This window comes from Cucurbita moschata, unplaced genomic scaffold (assembly GCF_002738365.1).
Source record: "Cucurbita moschata cultivar Rifu unplaced genomic scaffold, Cmos_1.0 Cmo_Scf00034, whole genome shotgun sequence".
Classification (NCBI taxonomy): Eukaryota; Viridiplantae; Streptophyta; class Magnoliopsida; order Cucurbitales; family Cucurbitaceae; genus Cucurbita; species Cucurbita moschata.
In genome coordinates this window covers 2,118,179-2,136,336 of record NW_019268550.1, presented here as the reverse complement: position 1 = coordinate 2,136,336, position 18,158 = coordinate 2,118,179, and the positions used below count along the sequence as shown (strand labels likewise).

General features: G+C 34.8%; 5 protein-coding genes across 13 annotated transcripts in view; 3 read left to right on the top strand and 2 right to left on the bottom strand.

Moving 5' to 3' along the window:
- The window catches only part of LOC111430591 (probable E3 ubiquitin-protein ligase ZFP1), a 6,218-nt gene extending 5,839 nt beyond the window's left edge, over window positions 1–379 (bottom strand). Inside the window, exon 1 of one of the 2 annotated variants that reach the window (XM_023066880.1) lies at window positions 65–379. The gene's annotated coding sequence lies outside the window, so the exon portion shown is untranslated. The remainder of the gene's footprint in view (window positions 1–64) is intronic. The other variant, XM_023066881.1, reaches the window with a different exon arrangement.
- A 2,777-nt stretch (window positions 380–3,156) lies between these two features.
- On the bottom strand, window positions 3,157–6,151 carry LOC111430908. Of its 8 annotated transcripts, none has more exons than XM_023067391.1 (4): window positions 6,050–6,151; window positions 5,757–5,805; window positions 5,616–5,645; window positions 3,157–3,769 (listed from the first exon to the last, which is right to left on the bottom strand). In XM_023067391.1, exons 2-4 carry the CDS (start codon window positions 5,765–5,767, stop codon window positions 3,478–3,480), a joined length of 333 nt encoding a protein of 110 aa, XP_022923159.1. In that variant the 5' UTR covers window positions 5,768–5,805; window positions 6,050–6,151; the 3' UTR covers window positions 3,157–3,477. The 8 variants fall into 8 exon arrangements, 4 of the variants coding, with proteins under 4 accessions (XP_022923159.1, XP_022923160.1, XP_022923161.1 ...); XM_023067392.1 differs by lacking the exon at window positions 6,050–6,151 and adding an exon at window positions 5,894–5,993; XM_023067393.1 differs by lacking the exon at window positions 6,050–6,151 and adding an exon at window positions 5,901–5,991.
- Window positions 6,152–6,982: 831 nt separating this feature from the next.
- LOC111430475 (transcription elongation factor 1 homolog) lies at window positions 6,983–9,000 on the top strand. Its single transcript, XM_023066708.1, has 5 exons — window positions 6,983–7,068; window positions 7,639–7,767; window positions 7,976–8,046; window positions 8,509–8,530; window positions 8,614–9,000. The coding sequence occupies exons 2-5, from the start codon at window positions 7,655–7,657 to the stop codon at window positions 8,675–8,677; spliced, it is 270 nt and encodes an 89-aa protein (XP_022922476.1). The 5' UTR covers window positions 6,983–7,068; window positions 7,639–7,654; the 3' UTR covers window positions 8,678–9,000.
- Window positions 9,001–10,844: 1,844 nt separating this feature from the next.
- On the top strand, window positions 10,845–15,200 carry LOC111430897 (protein SAWADEE HOMEODOMAIN HOMOLOG 2-like). Its single transcript, XM_023067377.1, has 9 exons — window positions 10,845–11,078; window positions 11,892–11,977; window positions 12,095–12,140; window positions 12,224–12,377; window positions 13,352–13,421; window positions 13,570–13,621; window positions 14,042–14,185; window positions 14,401–14,520; window positions 14,607–15,200. The coding sequence occupies exons 1-9, from the start codon at window positions 11,025–11,027 to the stop codon at window positions 14,961–14,963; spliced, it is 1,083 nt and encodes a 360-aa protein (XP_022923145.1). The 5' UTR covers window positions 10,845–11,024; the 3' UTR covers window positions 14,964–15,200.
- A 1,163-nt stretch (window positions 15,201–16,363) lies between these two features.
- Window positions 16,364–18,158, top strand: part of LOC111430742 (reticulon-4-interacting protein 1, mitochondrial) — a 5,496-nt gene continuing 3,701 nt past the window's right edge. The window contains exons 1-2 of the mRNA XM_023067138.1: window positions 16,364–16,736; window positions 17,149–17,376. Coding sequence (XP_022922906.1) covers window positions 16,515–16,736; window positions 17,149–17,376 — 450 coding nt within the window. The 5' untranslated portion in view covers window positions 16,364–16,514. The remainder of the gene's footprint in view (window positions 16,737–17,148; window positions 17,377–18,158) is intronic.

Here is an 18,158-nt window from a genome sequence, read left to right as displayed (position 1 = left end):
AAAAAAAAAAAAAAAAAAAAAAAAAAAAAAAAAAAAAAAAAAAAAAAAAAAAAAAATCCATTACATCAGCGATGGGGAAGAACCCTAAAGCTCAAAATTGCTCAAAATTACTCAAAATTAAGAACAATCAGCAGCAGTTGTTACAAATCAAAATCAGAAATGATAAATTCCATTACAAAAGGGAACCGACCAGAGGCAAGAATGAATTTTTATTTTTTATTTTTCCTTTTTGAGGAGAGAGAAAGAAGAGAGAGAAATGATGAATGTCCTTGTCTTTTTATCGCTCGTTCTCCTCTAATTTCTGTGCATTACATTATAACGAACCCTTTCTTTTCTCTCTCTCTTTTTTTTCAACTTTTTTTCCCCTTTCTTTTAACCGTTAAATTGTTGGGTCCGTGAGCTTCCTGTTTCTTTCCTCTAAAAACAAAATTAAATATATATTAACAAAACATTATTTATATATATATATATATATATATATATATGCAGTAAAAGTGAAGTATATTAATAAATAGATATGACGTTCAAATGAGTGTAATTAATAATATTTTTTAAAATTTGATAATTACGTGTAATTAGCTTGAAACAATTATAATTAGGTGACGTTCTTTGAGTAGGGGTATACATGGGCTGGTTGGGTTGGTGACTCGAGCCACCCATATAAAGTTCACAACCTCACCCATCACGGTTATGTATGTTTAGCTCGAAACACTCCTAATTGAACAACGTCTTTCTAGTAGGGGTATTCACGAGTTGATTGGGTTGGTGACTCAAGTTGCCCAAATAAAGCTCATAACCCTACCCAACTGAGAGTTGAGCAGAGCTATTTTTTTTAATTATTAAAAAACTATATATATATATATATATATATATATATATTATTTTGATTTAAAAAATAGAAATTATTATATTTTATACGTTTATAAATGGTTTTATTGACACGTGTTTGAAGGTGTATATGGTTAGGGTTATCCAAATAAATATGGATGTTCGTGGATAATATTTGTTTAATTATTTTATATCGGTAATATATAAGTTAATTTAATAATTAAAAGAAGGTAATTTTGAGATAATTTAATTTATTCCTCAACCAATAAGAAGCACACACGTCACATTAACAAAATTGACAAGAAATAAAATGGCCTCTAGGGTTGAAGTTCATTATTTTTCTTAAGTGGGATTAAATTAGGTATTAATTATGTGCCAATCATAACATGACACGTGGGATTGGGCAAAAAGACCAACCAACCCCCGAAACTTTTATAGAGTTAATATCACTATTGATCAAACCTTAATAATTAATTAGTATTTTAATAATAAATATATTTTTTCTTTTTGACCTAAAAATAAGCGAGCTATCTCGTGATCTAAGTGAGCTACTTTATGGCACGTGTTGCATTGTGATGAAGATGATATTACAAGACAAGGGCATCGAGTATCTTCATTTAAGAACGAGTTTTCGAAAACAATGTTTAAAAAAAATACCTGAACCTTTAATTTTGTTTTATTAATATTTTTAAAAAAATTAAAAAACACTTTTAAAAAAATTAGTTAAAATGTATTTTTTAAATAAAAGATTATCCATTTCTATTATTTTTTAATTTCTTTTAAAGTTTTGAAAAATAAAAAATAAACATTATTTTTATTAATTTAACTAACTATTAAATTTTAAAAATTTCCTAAAAATGATTGAATTTGGATATATGAAGTGTTTGACATATTTTTTATATTTAAAAAATTAAGAAACATATTAGATATATATAATAAATAAGTAAATAAAAGATATCCAAAGGAATATTCTTTGAGTGCAAATGTTGGGAATTGGATCCATCACTATCCGTATGTAATGGTTTTTACTTCTTTGTGGGCCATCGTTCCATTAAATTTATTTGTTTATTAATATTATATATAAATAAAAGTAAAAATTTAATTAAAATACACGGTTCGATTATTATAATTATTAACTTAAAAGTAATTTTATATTGGATAATTTTTTGAGATTTTTTTTTAAAGCATGAGAGAGAAAACATAACATGCTGAAGTTATTTGTATTAGTCTGTATTGATAGTCTTTACTCTTAAAAATGACAAATAGATAACGTAGTCATATCTTTAAATTTTGGCATGTAATTTTAGAGTAGGATTAAAATATATATATATATATATATAATTAAGTAAAATATTTAAAGTATTTTCAATTTTCGACATATGCCCAAACTACCCTCTTGCTTTTCATAACTTTGACACTCGACTCCCATGGTCGTCCGCGTAACCCTTTTGACCATTTGACCAAAATTTCGGTCAAAATTGGAACATTTTTAGGCCGGTCAAAAGTTTATTATTCCCAAAGCGTGAACATTATTATTATTTTTCCACAATATTAAAATTGAAAAAATAGAGAGTTTAAATTTTGATTCCAACCACTTTTTAAAATTTCAACTTAAATTCTTCCCTTTAAAGTATGTCTAATTTTAAAATATGTAATATTTTTTTTTTCATATAATAATTTCTCAAATTATAAAAAAATATATATTTATTTGAAATACTAAATTTTATAATTTAACCAATATTTTATTATTACAAAAGAAGTTTCAATATATCTTTAAATTAGACTTTATTAATTTGAAATTAATTTTTTCCAACTTGGATTAATTAAAAATAATTTATATTAAAAAATACACAAAATATATTGAAAAATTAATATATATTTATATATATATAGATTTGATTCGGGCAACTTTTTGATCGACCTAAAATTTTGAGATTGGTTTAGTTGGCTTCCAGAATCAACGGAATATAGTTAACTATTTTGGATTGGGTTGAGTTCTCGAGTTCAATTTTTTGACGGTACAAGAATGTGTGGAGCTCATTATGTTCAAACTTGTAAAAAATAAAAAGGCAAGCAATAGAAAACGTGTATACATATATGATTTTTTTTTTTTTCAAAATTTAATTGAATTCAGTTCCGGTTAGATTGAATTCACCAAACAAAATCTCAATCTGCAAACTGAACCAATTTTTCAGTTCTAAGATAATTCAATCCAACCCAAAAAAGAAAAGAAAAAAAAAATCTAATGGGTCGGATAGTACGAGTTATTTGGGTCATTTTGAACACTCCTACCAATAAAGAACGAATTCAATTTGGGTTAGGTTGGATGACTAAAACAAATCTTTAACTTGTGAACTAAACCAAAATTTAGATTTTACAAAAATCCGACCCAACCCAACACGAACAAAAAAAACATCCAATCGGTTGGGTAGTTCGGGTTCCTGGGTGATTTGTGAACAAAGAGAATGACAAAAACAAAAAATACAGAACTTTTTCAACCTTCAAGTGATTTGACCACAACTCTTTACTGAACTACACACACAGTCCTCATCTATCACCTTCAAACCTTCATATTTCTAGGCTCCCTCCAATCTGCGACAAGCTCAATCAAAATTCCATCTCTCTAAAGTTTTCAGTCTCCTCCATAGATTATTCCTCTGGTTTTCGAGGCGTATTCTTGTTGCCGTATATCGAACCAGTTTCCTGGGGATCGGGAATAGGTTTCCTCTTCTCAATATACCGATGAGGATCCGCAGCTGCAAGAGCAGCCCTTTCCTGCTGCTCACGTTTGAGGTCTTGGGAGGGCTTGACCCAAAGGAAGTAGGCGAGGGTTCCGGCGACGACCCAAGAAGCGAGATTGGCGCCGCCTCTGAGACCGCCCATCGAATTGCCGATGAGGGACCTGACATTCCCTAATGATCTTTTCCAGCTGCTAGCCATTCTAGGGGGAGAGAGAGATACCAAACCAAAGAGGAACCAAGGAAGATTTCAGAAGTGAACTCCATTTCAATATACTTGATCTTCAGAAATATTTTGTGGACAATAATTTTACAAACTAATACCAATGCCCATAGACAAAGATTACAAGGTTAGAATTAGGTAAGCATATCCGGTGATAACTAGGTGTAACGTCTGCTGCTAGTAGATATTGTCCTCTTTGAGATTTCCCTTTCGAGCTTCCTCTCGAGGTTTTTAAAACTCGTCTACTAGGAAGAGGTTTCCACACCCTTGTATAGAATGCTTCATTCTCCTCCCCAACCGATGTGGGATCTCACAATCCACCCCATTGGGAGCTCAACGTCCTCGCTGGCACTCATTCCTCTCTCCAATCGATGTGGAGATCTCACAGACTAACTTTCTTACCCGTGGAAGAAGTAGAGAACAAGATGGTATAGAGCAGACAATAAACTGGCATGTATTCGATAGACATTGGTTGGAGAGGGGAACAAATCATTACTTATAAGGGTGTGAAAACCTCTACCAAGCAGACACGTTTTAAAAACCTTGAGGGAAAGCCCAAAGAGGACAATATCTGCTAGCGGTGGGCTTGGGCTGTTACAGATATATTCGATGCTCGAGTTTTCCTAACAAGGAATGAATAATTCTATTTCAACCCCAAGTGCAGAGACAGAGAGTTTTCATTTCCATAGTAATAGCACCCCCTCTTAGCAGAATTTCAGATCAATAGCAAAATGACAGAGTAAAAAAGGAAGGAAACAAATATCTCCTCTTACTAAACCCTCAAAGCAGAAGCGAACATTGGATTAAAAACGACTCTACCGATACCGAGAAGCCCCTGGCCATGAAAGAAACTCAAGAAATAATCGTTGAGTTTATATACCAAGCTAACCAACCATGCACAAGCATTAGCATACACTTAGTCCACCCATTCTGTGAGATCCCACATCGGTTGGGGAGGAAAACAAAGCATTCATTATAAGGGGTGTGAAAACCTCTCTTTAGTAGACACGTTTTAAAAACCTTGAAGGAAAACCCGAAAGGAAAAGCCTAAAGAGGACAATATCTGCTTACGGCAGGTTTAGGCCGTTACAAATGGTATATGAGCCAAACACCGGGCGATGTGCCAGCGAGGACGCTAAACCCCGAAGGGACACAAGGCAGTGTGCCAACAAGGACACTGAGCCTCGAGGTGGATTGTGAGACCCCACACATTGATTGGAGAGGAGAACGAAACATTCTTTATAAAGGTATGGAAACCTCTCCCTAGCAGACACGTTTTAGAAACCTTGAGGGGAAACCCGAAAGGAAAAGTCCAAAGAGGACAATATTTGATAGCGGTGAGTTTGGGCCGTTACACATTCAAACTCCAACAGACAATCTGATAGCACACATACACCCCTCTAAAGCCAATTCTTAGAATTCAAGGACTCAGTTCTACAGCCTATACAGCCTATAGAACAGATCCTTTTCAAGTAAGGTCGTTCTACGGCCAAGCATTCTTTGATCTCTTGAGCAGAGTCATAGCACTGAGATGAATAAATGATCATGATACGAAACAAAAATCAAAGCAAAACTCTACTTGGTTAAGGTTTTTGTTCAGTAAACCTGAGCTTTCTCTTCTCTCAACCCGCCTCTTTCACAAGCAAAATGTTGTACAATGTAATTCATTCAAACCCCAGCTCTAACATCCAGAATCCAATAACCCACACGAGTAAAAACCACTAGAAACGGGAATTTTCTAAGCAATCAAAGCACAAAAGATACAAAGAATCATAGAAGAACATTTCAAATAAGACTAAAATCGTAACCAGAGCATTTAAATAAACCTAGATCGCAGTTCTTCCCGAAATTCCTCCCTAATCTTCAACGGCTCCCACCAATCCAACAAGAAACAAATAAATTCCCAGGAAAATCTGAAGAAATACGAAAGCATAAAGACAAAGCGCTATGAAACTAAATTCAAGTACCTTGAATTCATGAACAATTACGATTACAGCCGACAATTATCAGCGAAGCCTGCAAAAAATTAAATAAAAAAGTGAATTCCAGTACGAAAATCGCACCAAAAAAAGGATCGTAATTAAACACTGAAAATCGACAAAACCTTTTACGTTTGCGATGAAAGGAAACCCTAAAGTTCGAAACCAAAATCAATCGAGACCAGAAACAGCAAAAATTGTATAAAATGGATACATTTTTACCCTAAATTTTACCACCAGAAACTCTAAAATTAATGAACATACAGCAAACATCGACATACCTATTATTTTCGTTCATATCACAAACCCTAATAGGATTTATTTTCCTGTGTTTTTCTTGTTCTTTGAACTCGTGTGGAATTGAGAGAGATCAATAATTTTGGTTTTTGACATATTTTAAATGAAATTAAATTAAAAAAAAAGGTTAAATATTAACTAAAAGTTTAAATTGATTTATTCGCGAAAATTAAGATTAAAATTGATATAACCGTCACCCGCTATAAAGCAATTTGTTCCCTTATAATTGATTCCACTTTTTTTTCCATGAGTTCGAGAAGTAAGAGAACAAACAAAAGAATCAAGAACAGGTACAACCGTCTTTATCATGAACGGTTTATCGTACCTCTATTTATGAATGAACCAGCAAATTAGGTAATTGAGTCATAATAACTGGTTTGCATTGACGAGTTGACGCCAAATTTAATTACATAGACAGTTTATAGCCCGAGATCCCACATTGGTTGGATAGAATAACGGAACATTCATTATAATGGTGTGAAAACCTCTTCCTATTAAACACGTTTTAAAATCTCGAAGGGAAAGCTCAAAGATTGGGTTGTTACAAATGTTATCAGAACCAGACATTGGACGGTGTGCCAGCTAGAACGTGAGCCATATACTAAATCGACATTAAAATAGATATTATATATTTACCAAATTTAAAAGTAATTGTTATAAATTTATAAAGGGAAGGATTTTTAAAAATTTTAATAATAAAACACAATAATGGATAAATTCAGAAGTAAAGGACTAAAAAAAGATTTTAAACATTTAAATTTTATTTTGTGCGAAAGTACAAAATGGTCCTCCATTTTCCATGCAAGGGTAGAATTAGTTTGAGGTTTTTCTGTAGTTATAGAATTAAGTTGGGGTTATTTTCGTAATTAGATAATGAACGTTTAAATTTCAGATGTCTATAAATACCACCCCCTCCCTCAATGCCTTGTACCATTCTTCAATTCGGCCAGCGACTCGTTTGCGGAAGAGAACGCTAATTCCTCGCAATTCGATCAGCGATCTGGTATGGCTTCTTTATTCTCTCCTCTCTTAGGGTTTGTAGTTCTAGGGTTTTATTAAGCCTTCGTCTGGCAGATTATTGTGCCTTTTTCGTAATGCCTGCAATTTAGGGTTCTACTTGTTGTCGTATATTATGGTTTTCTTCCCGTTCTTTTGTAATGTCGACGTTTTTTTGCGTTTTTCGTTGCGGTTGGTTATTCTTATTGAATTTGGTTGGTGGCGTGGTGTTGCTCTTATTGAAGATGGGAGACATTGTTCGAGTAACTTGTAGCTATGCTATCTGTGGCGAAAATGGAAATTTTAGTTATTGTTTGCTTTTGGTTATTTTCATAGACGGTGAGTTTCTATGATTCTTTAGGGTAGTGAAACTTGCATCTCTCGTACGATTTTACTTAATTGCGGCAGTTCATGGATTGGGTATGAATTTTTTGGATCAAGAGGACGGATGGTGAATATGAGTTTTTCTGTAGGAGGATTGGTAGCTTATTGACTGTGCTTGATATCCTTTAAAGTTTGATTACAACGCTCATTTTGAAGACTGATTGATGGTGATATTGTTTATGGATGTGAACAGACTCACGCCACAAGAAATGGGGAAACGAAAGTCAAGTGCAAAGCCCCCACCTAGGAAGAGAATGGACAAGCTTGATACTGTTTTTAGCTGTCCCTTCTGCAATCATGGAACCAGTGTTGAATGTCGCATGTAAGTTCGCAATTTGCATTTGGTTCCTCTTGGGTTCTTGTAACACGTGAGGGAGCGATTTGTTTGAAGGATTTTTATATTTTGTGGCATATGAAAACGCTGGAATAGTGAATATGTATAATACCAATAACTTGTGTCCTGGATTAGTCTCTCAGTTTAGGTGCCTTATTTGTTTGGCATTGTAACGAGAGTGTTTGTATGGTTTTAGTGACATGAAGAACCTGATTGGGGAAGCCTCCTGTGGGATTTGCCAAGAAAGCTTTAGCACAACTGTTACAGGTATTCTCTTTGAATCTCTTATTCCACGAGCGTTCGTTCTGTTTTCATTATCTGTTGTGTGTGTTTTACTTTACGCTTCATATTATGTTGTGGCCTGTAATTCAAGCAATTTAGGATTTTTTAAAAGAATATGTTTAATGGGTATTTTTCTGTTCTACTGGAGCAATTTTTGTTTGATCCGAACCTTAAATAGTGCACGGGACTGTGGGATTATTCTAGGGAACCCCATTTTCTCTATCCTCGAAATAGATGAATGAATGGAAGATTTGTTATGCAGTTGTCCCACCTTCCATCATCAATAGGCTTTTATTCCTGTTGTAGAGAAGTCTATCACATGAAAATGTGTAACCAAGTGTAAGGCATCATGTATGATTTAGGTGGATTTACTCGTTTTCGTGTCGAAGTCTCGACTTCCAACTTGTTATACTTATGCACTAATATTTCATTTGGTTTGTTTTGCAGCCTTGACTGAGCCAATAGATATGTAAGTAAAAATTAAACGCAACTGGTATATGTCGATATTGATGTTCTACAGGGCTTGGGTTGACATGACATTGTTTTGATCAGATATAGCGAATGGATCGATGAATGTGAGCGGGTCAACAACCCTGAAGAAGACGATGGTGCTTAGAGGGAATCATCGACAATGCTGCTTAGAGGGAATCATTGGGGAAGGTTGAAGTTTGCCATTTTTCTACGAGAACGAAGCTTGCTCGTTCGAACGTTCCTTTTACGAATCTTAATTAATAGGGTGACTTACCGGTAGGTATAACAACACTCTTACCCTCGTAGCAGTATAGACAAGCATGTATGTATAATAGTATCATATTTTTCCTAGTTTGTGTGAATTTTCATCTATGTGCAAATGAAGAGTGGGTTTGTGAACCATCCTTTATTATTACTAATAATTCAACCTTCTTGTAGATGAAATATTAACGGACGTTCGTTCCTTCATGCATAAGACTTTTAATATAGTTAATACTGGTTTCTCCCTTGATAGTTGATACTGATTCCTGTTAGAGTATATGGCGTTTTATCATTGCTAGTTAATGTTATCGATATTTATGAATAACTTGGAGCTCGTTTGGATGACTTTTTAAACGCTTTAAAATATTTTTATGTTCGTTTCCGTTGTCACGAGCTTAGGCTTATTTTAGTTACAAAAATTATAAAAAACATAAACAATTTGTCTTTTATACTCCTTGTCACAATCACACTTTTAATGGCAGCCGACTTGCGATTGTGCGGCACTCACTTTCTAACGACAAGTGAGCTAAACCAATTCGTGCGTCGTCTATGGCCAAGCGACGTATGCTCGAGTCTCTGGCAGAGAAGGTTTTAGAAAACGAGAGCAGAGAGAGATTTTTGAAAGAGACGTTATATAAGCAAGCAAGAGAGAAATAACAACGGCTTACAGTATATAACCCCTTGGATAGGGGGATATGACTAGTTGTCATGGCTTACCGTATATAACCCCTCACGGCTTACAGTATATAACCCCTTGGATAGGGGGATATGACTAGTTGTCATGGCTTACCGTATATAACCCCTCGGGTAGGGGATACGACTAGTTGTCAACTTCTCTTATGGCTTTCTATAAATTGATTGAATCAAGTGATCACTTACGACTAGTTGTCAACTTCTCTTATGGCTTTCTATAAATTGGGCTTTCTATAAATTGATTGAATCAAGTGATCACTTATTTTTTTAATTAAAGTAAAATGTTAATGTGTAAAATATTTATTTAGTTTTCAAAAAATAAATAATAAAAATAATTATGAAATTAAAATAAGTGGTTGTCTATATAGTTTTATGTTATGATTTTTTAAAAATAAATAAATTAAAATTAGTAGATAACTCATCCAAATCATATATGTTTAAATAGATAATAGTTTAATATTTATAGACATTTGGGATAGATATGAGCATGAATAATATATATTTAAATAGAAAAATAGTGGTATTTTAATTTATTTGGTACCCACTCCCTCGTTTAATTCACAATTTCATCAATTTCACGCATTTTCCAATCAAAATAATAAATTTATTTATTTTTAGAAACTTGTTCTTTTATTTCCCATATTTAATAAGATTTTAAAGTCATTTTAGAAAAATAAAAATGAAATAAAAACAATAACCCAAAATCTCTCTAAACAAAAATGTCATTATATATATCTAAAAATATATTACAATTAATACTTCTACACGTGCCCTGGATGCTACGTTCGTTTGTATATCGTTTATATTTTTGAGGTAACGTTCATTGTGTGAACGATTCTATTAGTTACATATCATTACATACCATTGAAAGACGATAGAACGTCAAATATTTTTCATTTTTTTATCGAACGATGTGCAGAGTGAAAATGATTCAAATTTATGTCAGTATAAAAACGAATCTACCCATATCATAACAAGACAAGATATGACTAATACTATTATTTATATGTCAGGAGTCAGAATCTCGATCTCATTTCATTTTTTGACCTCAACGACACTTGACGTGAGATAAGAGATGTTCAAACTTCTGATAAGAAAAAACTAGATTTATGACGAATGTATGAAAATACGATCAGATTCATACCAAAATCTCTATGGTCGAGTAGTTTAGGAACAATATTGATGGCAAGAATATGCTGAGATTTAGGTTTTTTTCTTTGGGACACACAAGTAAAGTTTGATATTTGGTACGAAATCACCTGGAAATTTTGTCTTGCACTCCGAAAAACGATGAATTTTGGGCTTGAATGTTCAATCTTTATTGCATAATATATATATGTGTATATATATATATACATATACATTCATTTATATCCGCTCAAAGATTTCCGAAAATAACGAATTTCATTTCTGTAGACGGGATCTTCAATTCTGCTCTCTTTTTCCCGGCACTTTTTTTTTTCTTCTTCTCAGTTTCTCTCTCTGCTTCTGCGATAGCGACGCCGAAATCAGAGAAACCACAGCGGAAGGTTTAGCTTATGGGTCGGCCTCCCAGCAATGGAGGCCCTGCCTTCCGTTTCACGGCTCCCGAGGTTTTTCTCCGCTTCTTCCTCTTCCTGTTCTGTATTTTTCTTATTTTGTCTCTCTTTTTTTCTTTTTTTTTTTTTTTTTTTTTTTTTTGCTGTGAATGATGCGTCTGTGATGCATTTTCGTTGCTGGAGTTGAAATTTTTTGTGGATTACTTCAATTTCTATGTCTATTGGCTTGATTGATTGTTTTTTCTTTTTGAAATTGTGCCTACTGATTATTGTGCTTGCTTTCTTTTGAACTAATTAATTGTTCCTTTATTTTGCAACTTCTATTGTTCTTTCTAACATTTTTTCCTGTTTCTTATTCCACTGGTAATTGTGTTCTATCCCTTTGAATTACGATTTCTCGTCCCCAAATTCCTAATCTGTAATTCGTTTGCTCTAATTGCACAGAATCGACGCTATGGTTAGTGTAGGTGTAGGTGTAGGTAGCTACATTTAGGTAAGAACTGCAGCGAGAGGGGACTGTGGGGCTTACTGGATAACGATAATTTGGAATTAGAGTGCCATTTTTAATGCAGTTGCTGGGAGTTAAACTTTTGGAGCATAGTTGTTGATAAAATTTGTTCCAGACCCAAACGAAATAGATCTATCCATCTAAATTTTTGTGGAAATTGTGTTGACCTTCTGCAGTTCAATCTGCAACAGGTTAATTAGTACATTCTTGATAAGGAATTGAATTTTTTTCGATCAAATAAAATTTTCTTTTCTTGCTTTAAGGCTCCTATTATAGTTGTTTCTAGGCGTTAAAGTCTTACAGGGTACACTTCCTCAAAACTTCCGGTGCTGTAATGTTAAATTCTTATTTTGTTCAAGGTTGCGGAGATGGACGCTATATTGCAAGCACACAATAATACCATGCCAGCTCGGGAAGTTCTTGTTGCCCTTGCTGAGAAGTTCAGGTGGGCATTGAGCAATAGGCTTACTGTTGTTTTTGTTAAATTTGAATTGATCTTCTTGTGTTTTTTCTATAAGACAAGGTTGAATAGTGAAAAGAATAATTGTTTATGTTGTTATAGTGAATCGGTAGAACGGAAAGGGAAGATTGCTGTGCAAATGAAACAAGTATAGTGACTTCTGTTCTGTACTTGACCTTGATATGATGATAGGTTAGTGGTGTTCTGCTGATTATTATTGTTATTTCTTAGGTTTGGAATTGGTTCCAGAATAGACGATATGCTATAAGAGCGAAGACAACCAAGGCTCCTGGAAAGTTAGCTGTCTCTCCAGTTGTCCAAATCGAGTCAACTCCCGTGAGAAATGTGCCTCAAACCACAGTTGTTCCTGCTCCTGCACCAGTAGGTATTAAAAAAATTTGTTATGTTTTTGAAGTTTTAAAATATTTTTGTTTTCTTATCCCGTTCTTTCTTTTTTATTTCATCTTTATTATGAGCTTATCACTAAAAGATCTATTCTAGTAAGGTATATGTGAGGCTTGGGGTTTGTGGCCCCTAGTCTTCATTTTAATTTCTACGTCCTTAATGAAATTACCATGTAAAAACAAATTTCAAATTGAGCTATGTTAGCTCTTTTGGTCCCTTTGCCGTTCTCAAAGCTTTTCGTCTAGCTCTCTTTTCCACCTGCTGAACATTCCCTCATTCCCCCAATACCCCCGCTTTTTCCTTGATTTGGAAGGTTAAGATTTTGAGGGTTATATTCTTTGTGTAGCATGTCTTACACGAGAGAGTTAATACTATAGACCACGTGTAGAGGGACTCTGCTCTCTTTTTCCTTGATTTGGAAGGTTAAGATTATGAAGGTTATATTTTTTTGCGTAGCATGTCTTACACGAAAGAGTTGACTATAGTCCATGTGTAGAGGGACTCTACCTTCTTTTGAATCTCAAGCATTAGAAATCCATGAGGTATTGTTTTTTCTTTTAAATCATGGGTTGACTGTGTTTATGTTCTGTGAAGAACTATAATTTTTAGAATGGCATGGTGTGGGTAGCTATCAAGCACAGATGCTTCAGTTTGGATAGCATGTGAACGAATTGTATGAGTCTGAACACTTATTGAACATTTCGACACACGTTAGATGCTTGAGAGTACATGTCACTGTCGAAAAATCGTTGGACACGTGAACTAAAGTGCTCATTTATCTATAAGAGAACAATAATAAACTTGAGAGGAAACACTGAACTTGTTTTTTTATGCATACAAGTGGGTAAGCATCATTGATTCTAGATTTGCTATTTTAAGATGATTCATATTAAAACATGCTAAGTTTGGTTTTATATGTTTATTTTTGCATTCAATTTCTGTACCAAATTCCAGGATCTGCAAAGAGTGCTTCAGAAAATCCATCGTTGGAGTTCGAAGCTAAGTCTGGGAGAGATGGTGCATGGTCAGTATAGTCTGTCTACAAATATGGGGATTTTGGTGTGAATTAGCTTAGCCGGTCTCCATGCTTTATTATAATAAACTTCTTCATGATACACGTTTTCATAATACAAGAAATTAATAATTGATTTTTTAACTGCTCGTATTTTCAGGTATGATGTTGCTACCTTTCTATCCCATAGATCTGTGGAAAGCGGTGACCTGGTAATTTTGCGCTCGTTCCCTCATTTTGTTGCCTTTCTTTCCTCTTCAGTCTACTTTCTGTGCGTTTTTCATTAAAAACAAACATGTAAGTATTAAGCCAATTAATTCTTGAACGACACCGTTCTTCGTTTATAGGAGAACATTACAATATGTGGTCATGTGATCACACTCCAAAGGATAACGAAGGCCTAATGTCAAGGGCTATTCGTTAGTGTGGTCATGGATTCAAAACCTTTTGAATCACATTCTCAATCCTATGAGTTCTCTTAGTATTTTATGATGTATGGTTCGGCGTGGTCGCAAACTAAAACAAAAGTTCGAATTATGGGAATTGTAACATTGTCTATAAAGAAATCTGATGTTGTGATTTCTTTGCTTTAATCAGACTGCCTGTATCACCTAATAAATGTTGTTTGTCAGGAAGTACTAGTCAGATTTTCTGGTTTTGGATCGGAGGAGGACGAGTGGGTTAATATCCGAAGGAACATTAGACCTCGTTCTTTTCCTTGTGAATCATCAGAATGCGTGGCAGTTCTTCCGGGTGATCTCATCTTATGCTTTCAGGTAAAAACGAGGCCTTTCCATCACCTTCTTGCAACCAATTCAGGATAATCTCTTTTACTAGGCCTGTCTATATTGCGCATATAATTGACGACTACCTTGTAAAACGACGCACTTAAGTGGTGCCCACAACGATCTGTTAACGTTCTCACAGCACATACTACCAGTTATAGAGAAACCTTTTTTATGGGTAATTTTGTGATCTTCAAAATATTCAGGAGGGTAAAGAGCAGGCACTTTACTTTGATGCCCATGTGCTTGATACACAAAGAAGAAGACATGACGTTCGAGGTTGTCGCTGCAGGTTTTTGGTCCGTTATGATCACGATCAGTCTGAGGTGTGGATCTTCTTTAGATTCTTTTGATCATTTCTATTCAGTATTGTTTAAGATTATTGATTTGTCTTGCTCTAAATTATTGTTAGGAAATCGTCCAGTTGAGAAAGATTTGTCGTCGGCCCGAGACTGATTACAGGTTGCAACAGCTTCATGCTGTAAATGAAGCAGCATCCACTGAGCCCTCAAAGTCTGGCGTGGATTCTGTACTGCTCAGCGGCCAGAGGATAAATTTTGAGGCAACACAAAAGCAAAATGCCAATATAAACGTCCATACCCAAACTAATACTCAGGAGGGAAGGAGTACTGAAACTAACAGTGCTCCAACCACACTCAACTCTGGTAATTCTGCAGCTAGCTCTGCATTCTCGAGTGGTATCGTGACGTCGAACTCTGTTTCTGGATTGTCGGCTGACAATGTGTCTGATGGGAAGTTACTTAGCTGACTATGAAAACGAATTTCTCAATCAGTCTAATTTTAACTGAACGTATCAATTTAAAATTTTGCCTGACTCGTTTATTTAGGATGAGTAAATACGTAGCGAAGTCTGTTTTTTGCCACATGTTTCGAAGTTTTAGGTTCGAATCCACTCGTTGTGAATGCTGAATGTTCTTGACGGATAAAAAATGCAGGAGTCACGCCTCGAGTCTAACAGGTCAGAGGCATCATCTCTCTTGTTTTACTTCTTCTCTGCTTATCTAGACAGGGTTCTACACTTAGCACACTGCTGACTGATGATATAGTTTACTGTTTAGTTTTCTGATAGAGCTTCGTCGACTACGACATATAAACTAATGATTCTGTAACAATCGAACGAGGATGCTCTTTGAGTTGAATGCCGCGCGAAAACTGGACTTGTTTGTGTGCCTCTTGATAAAGGGCACGTTACGTCAAACTTAAACACGCGCGCACACACACTCACGAACACATTCATATCAATAGTAATGCTGGTCTCCTAGCTTTAGTGACCCTTCTATGATCTCTGAGAAGGATATCTATTTAGGGATGTCAGCAAGGAATGAGGCAGTGAGGGAGGTGCTAAGGGAATGATTTGATATCTACCTGACGGGTTTAGGATTGAGGACTGATTGAATTTATGAACAGATAATACATCTCGATCGTTGAAAGTTCTTTGAGACAAGTAGATAATGTATCATGTTGTAGGGGAATGTCGAGCCATCAGGTGTTGAATCCAGATTTTAAATTCTAGTCTGAGTTTTGCATATGAAACGTTATTCTTACGATAGACATGATAATTTTGTGTTGGAAGTACTTTTGATCGAGACACTAGATCTTTTGAACAATCTTTACATAAAATAGGTTATTGAATTGATCGGTCAAGTCTCAAATCCTATTGTTCTGATCACCAATGAGTGTTTCTTTAAATTAATTTTTTGTCTGAGTTTGAGTTAAATCGAAATTAGGAAAAGAGCATCGAGAAATTTGCGAAAACAATGATTGAGTATGCTAAACATCAACAAAAGAGTCGGCAAAAATTAATTTTATTTTTCAACATTTATATTGGTTTTATTATTTAATCTATAAATTCGTTAATGAATCATCAATGTTTAAAATAATAATTGACGTTTTATTTATTAAGTTATGTATTCGAATTAAGGGTTTCAATTATTTATATAATAAAAAACAATCCTTCAAAATTCAAACAATGGCATTTTTCATTTTTCTAAAAATTGAGATATTAAAAATGGACAAAATTCTATATTTAATCTAAATAAAAATTTAATAAAAAGAATAATAATAATAAAAAGAAAACTACTTTTAATCCATAATAATAATAATAATATAATAATAATAATAAAAAGAAAAAAGGGTTGAGGTTCTTGAGTTGGTTCTGGTGGCAAGCTCTCATAAACCCATTTCTCCGTAACTGCGCGGATGGAAATTCAGACACGTCCACCTTCCTCTCTCTCTTCGGCCAAATCTGATTCTCTCTCCATTTCGCGAATGCTCTGATTCAATTTGATCTCAAGCAACAATGCGAGCTCTATTGCGATGTCGCGCCTCTGAATTCGAACATGGATCGCCATTTCTCGATGGATTTAGAACCATCGTCACCACTTGCAGAGCCGTGGTTTTGCCTCACTTTGGTGGTCCGGAGGTGCTCCAGCTCCGCTCTGACGTTGACGTCCCCAACCTCAAGCCTGATGAAGTTCTCGTCCGCGCGCGTGCTGTTTCCATCAACCCGCTTGATACCCGAGTCAGATTTCTTTGCCTTACTTCTTTTGTGTGTTCCTGTCTTAGAACTGGTTGTCTTGAAGGCAGTTAGAATGAGTGTTTGTTTCTAAATTTCACTGTTCTTGGTGATTTATTTATAGCGAAGTGGCTGTTCTCACTTTTATTTGACTCGAGATGAACTTCTTTTTGTTTCTTGTTTTTTTTGGTTAAGTAATGCTAGTAAGCTACCAAGTCATCCTTAGAAGGGTTTCATCCATGGAACATCTCAAGATTTGGTCAATTAGATGAAGAAAACTACAAGAATTTGACTGTTTGATTGTTGAATGTGATATCGAGTGGTCATGGCTTCCCATTTGAATCTTGTTTTGGTTTTCTTTGTGGTTGAAATTGAAACCTAAATGTATTTTAATTTTTGGGTTTCTATTGTTTCCCAGATGCGATCGGGTTATGGTAGCTCAATCTTTGAACCACTTTTACCGGTCATTTTGGGCCGTGATATCAGTGGTGAAGTTGCGGCTGTTGGTTCTTCGGTTCGTTCAGTAAGTGTTGGAGAAGAAGTTTTTGGTGCTTTGCATCCAACTGCTGTGAGGGGTACTTACGCTGATTACGCAATACTTTCAGCAGATGAATTAAGTGCTAAGCCAGGATCATTTACACATGTGGTAATCAATGAAGTGCTTCGTGATTTTGCTGAAGATTCCTTAATTCTCTTGATGTTGTGCATATTATTGTTCTAATCAATTGTTCTACTATGATTGTTTGGCCATCCTAATCAAGGTGGTTTCTACTATTCTTGTTTCTTCTTCTGACTTTTATGTGGCAGATTTGTTTGTTAAATTCAGATGTAAATCTCGAGACTTAAATTTATTTGCCTATCAAAGCAGAGGAAAATGTTACGAATCTTGATAGGGGCTTGTAAATCATGAACTTGAAAGTTTGTAAGAGTGAATACAGTTATAAATAGTGTTAGTTTAGTAGAGTTATAGATTAGGCAATATGGAATGATGAGTAGTGGGAAAGTGGGAGATCCCACATTGGTTGGGAAGGAGAACGGGACGTTGAGTCCCAAAGGGGGGTGGATTGTGAGATCCCACATCGGTTGGGGAGGAGAACGAAACATCTTTTATAAGAGTGTGGAAACCTCTCCCTAATAGATGCATTTTAAAAACCTTGAGGGGAAGCTCGAAACGGAAAGTCAAAGAGGACAATATCTGCTAACGGTGGGCTTGGGCCGTTACAAAGAGGACTAAGCCTCTTGAATGCTTAGGATATGTTTTATATTTTCTAAATTTGTTTCGATAACACGTTTCCTTAGCTTTATATTTGGTTTTTCGTTTTACATAGCTTTCCAGCCTCATATTCTTATAACAGAAATAATTCATTTATGAAAGGACAAGCAGTCCTACCTAATTATAAAAAAAAAAAAAAAAAAAAAAAATCTTCC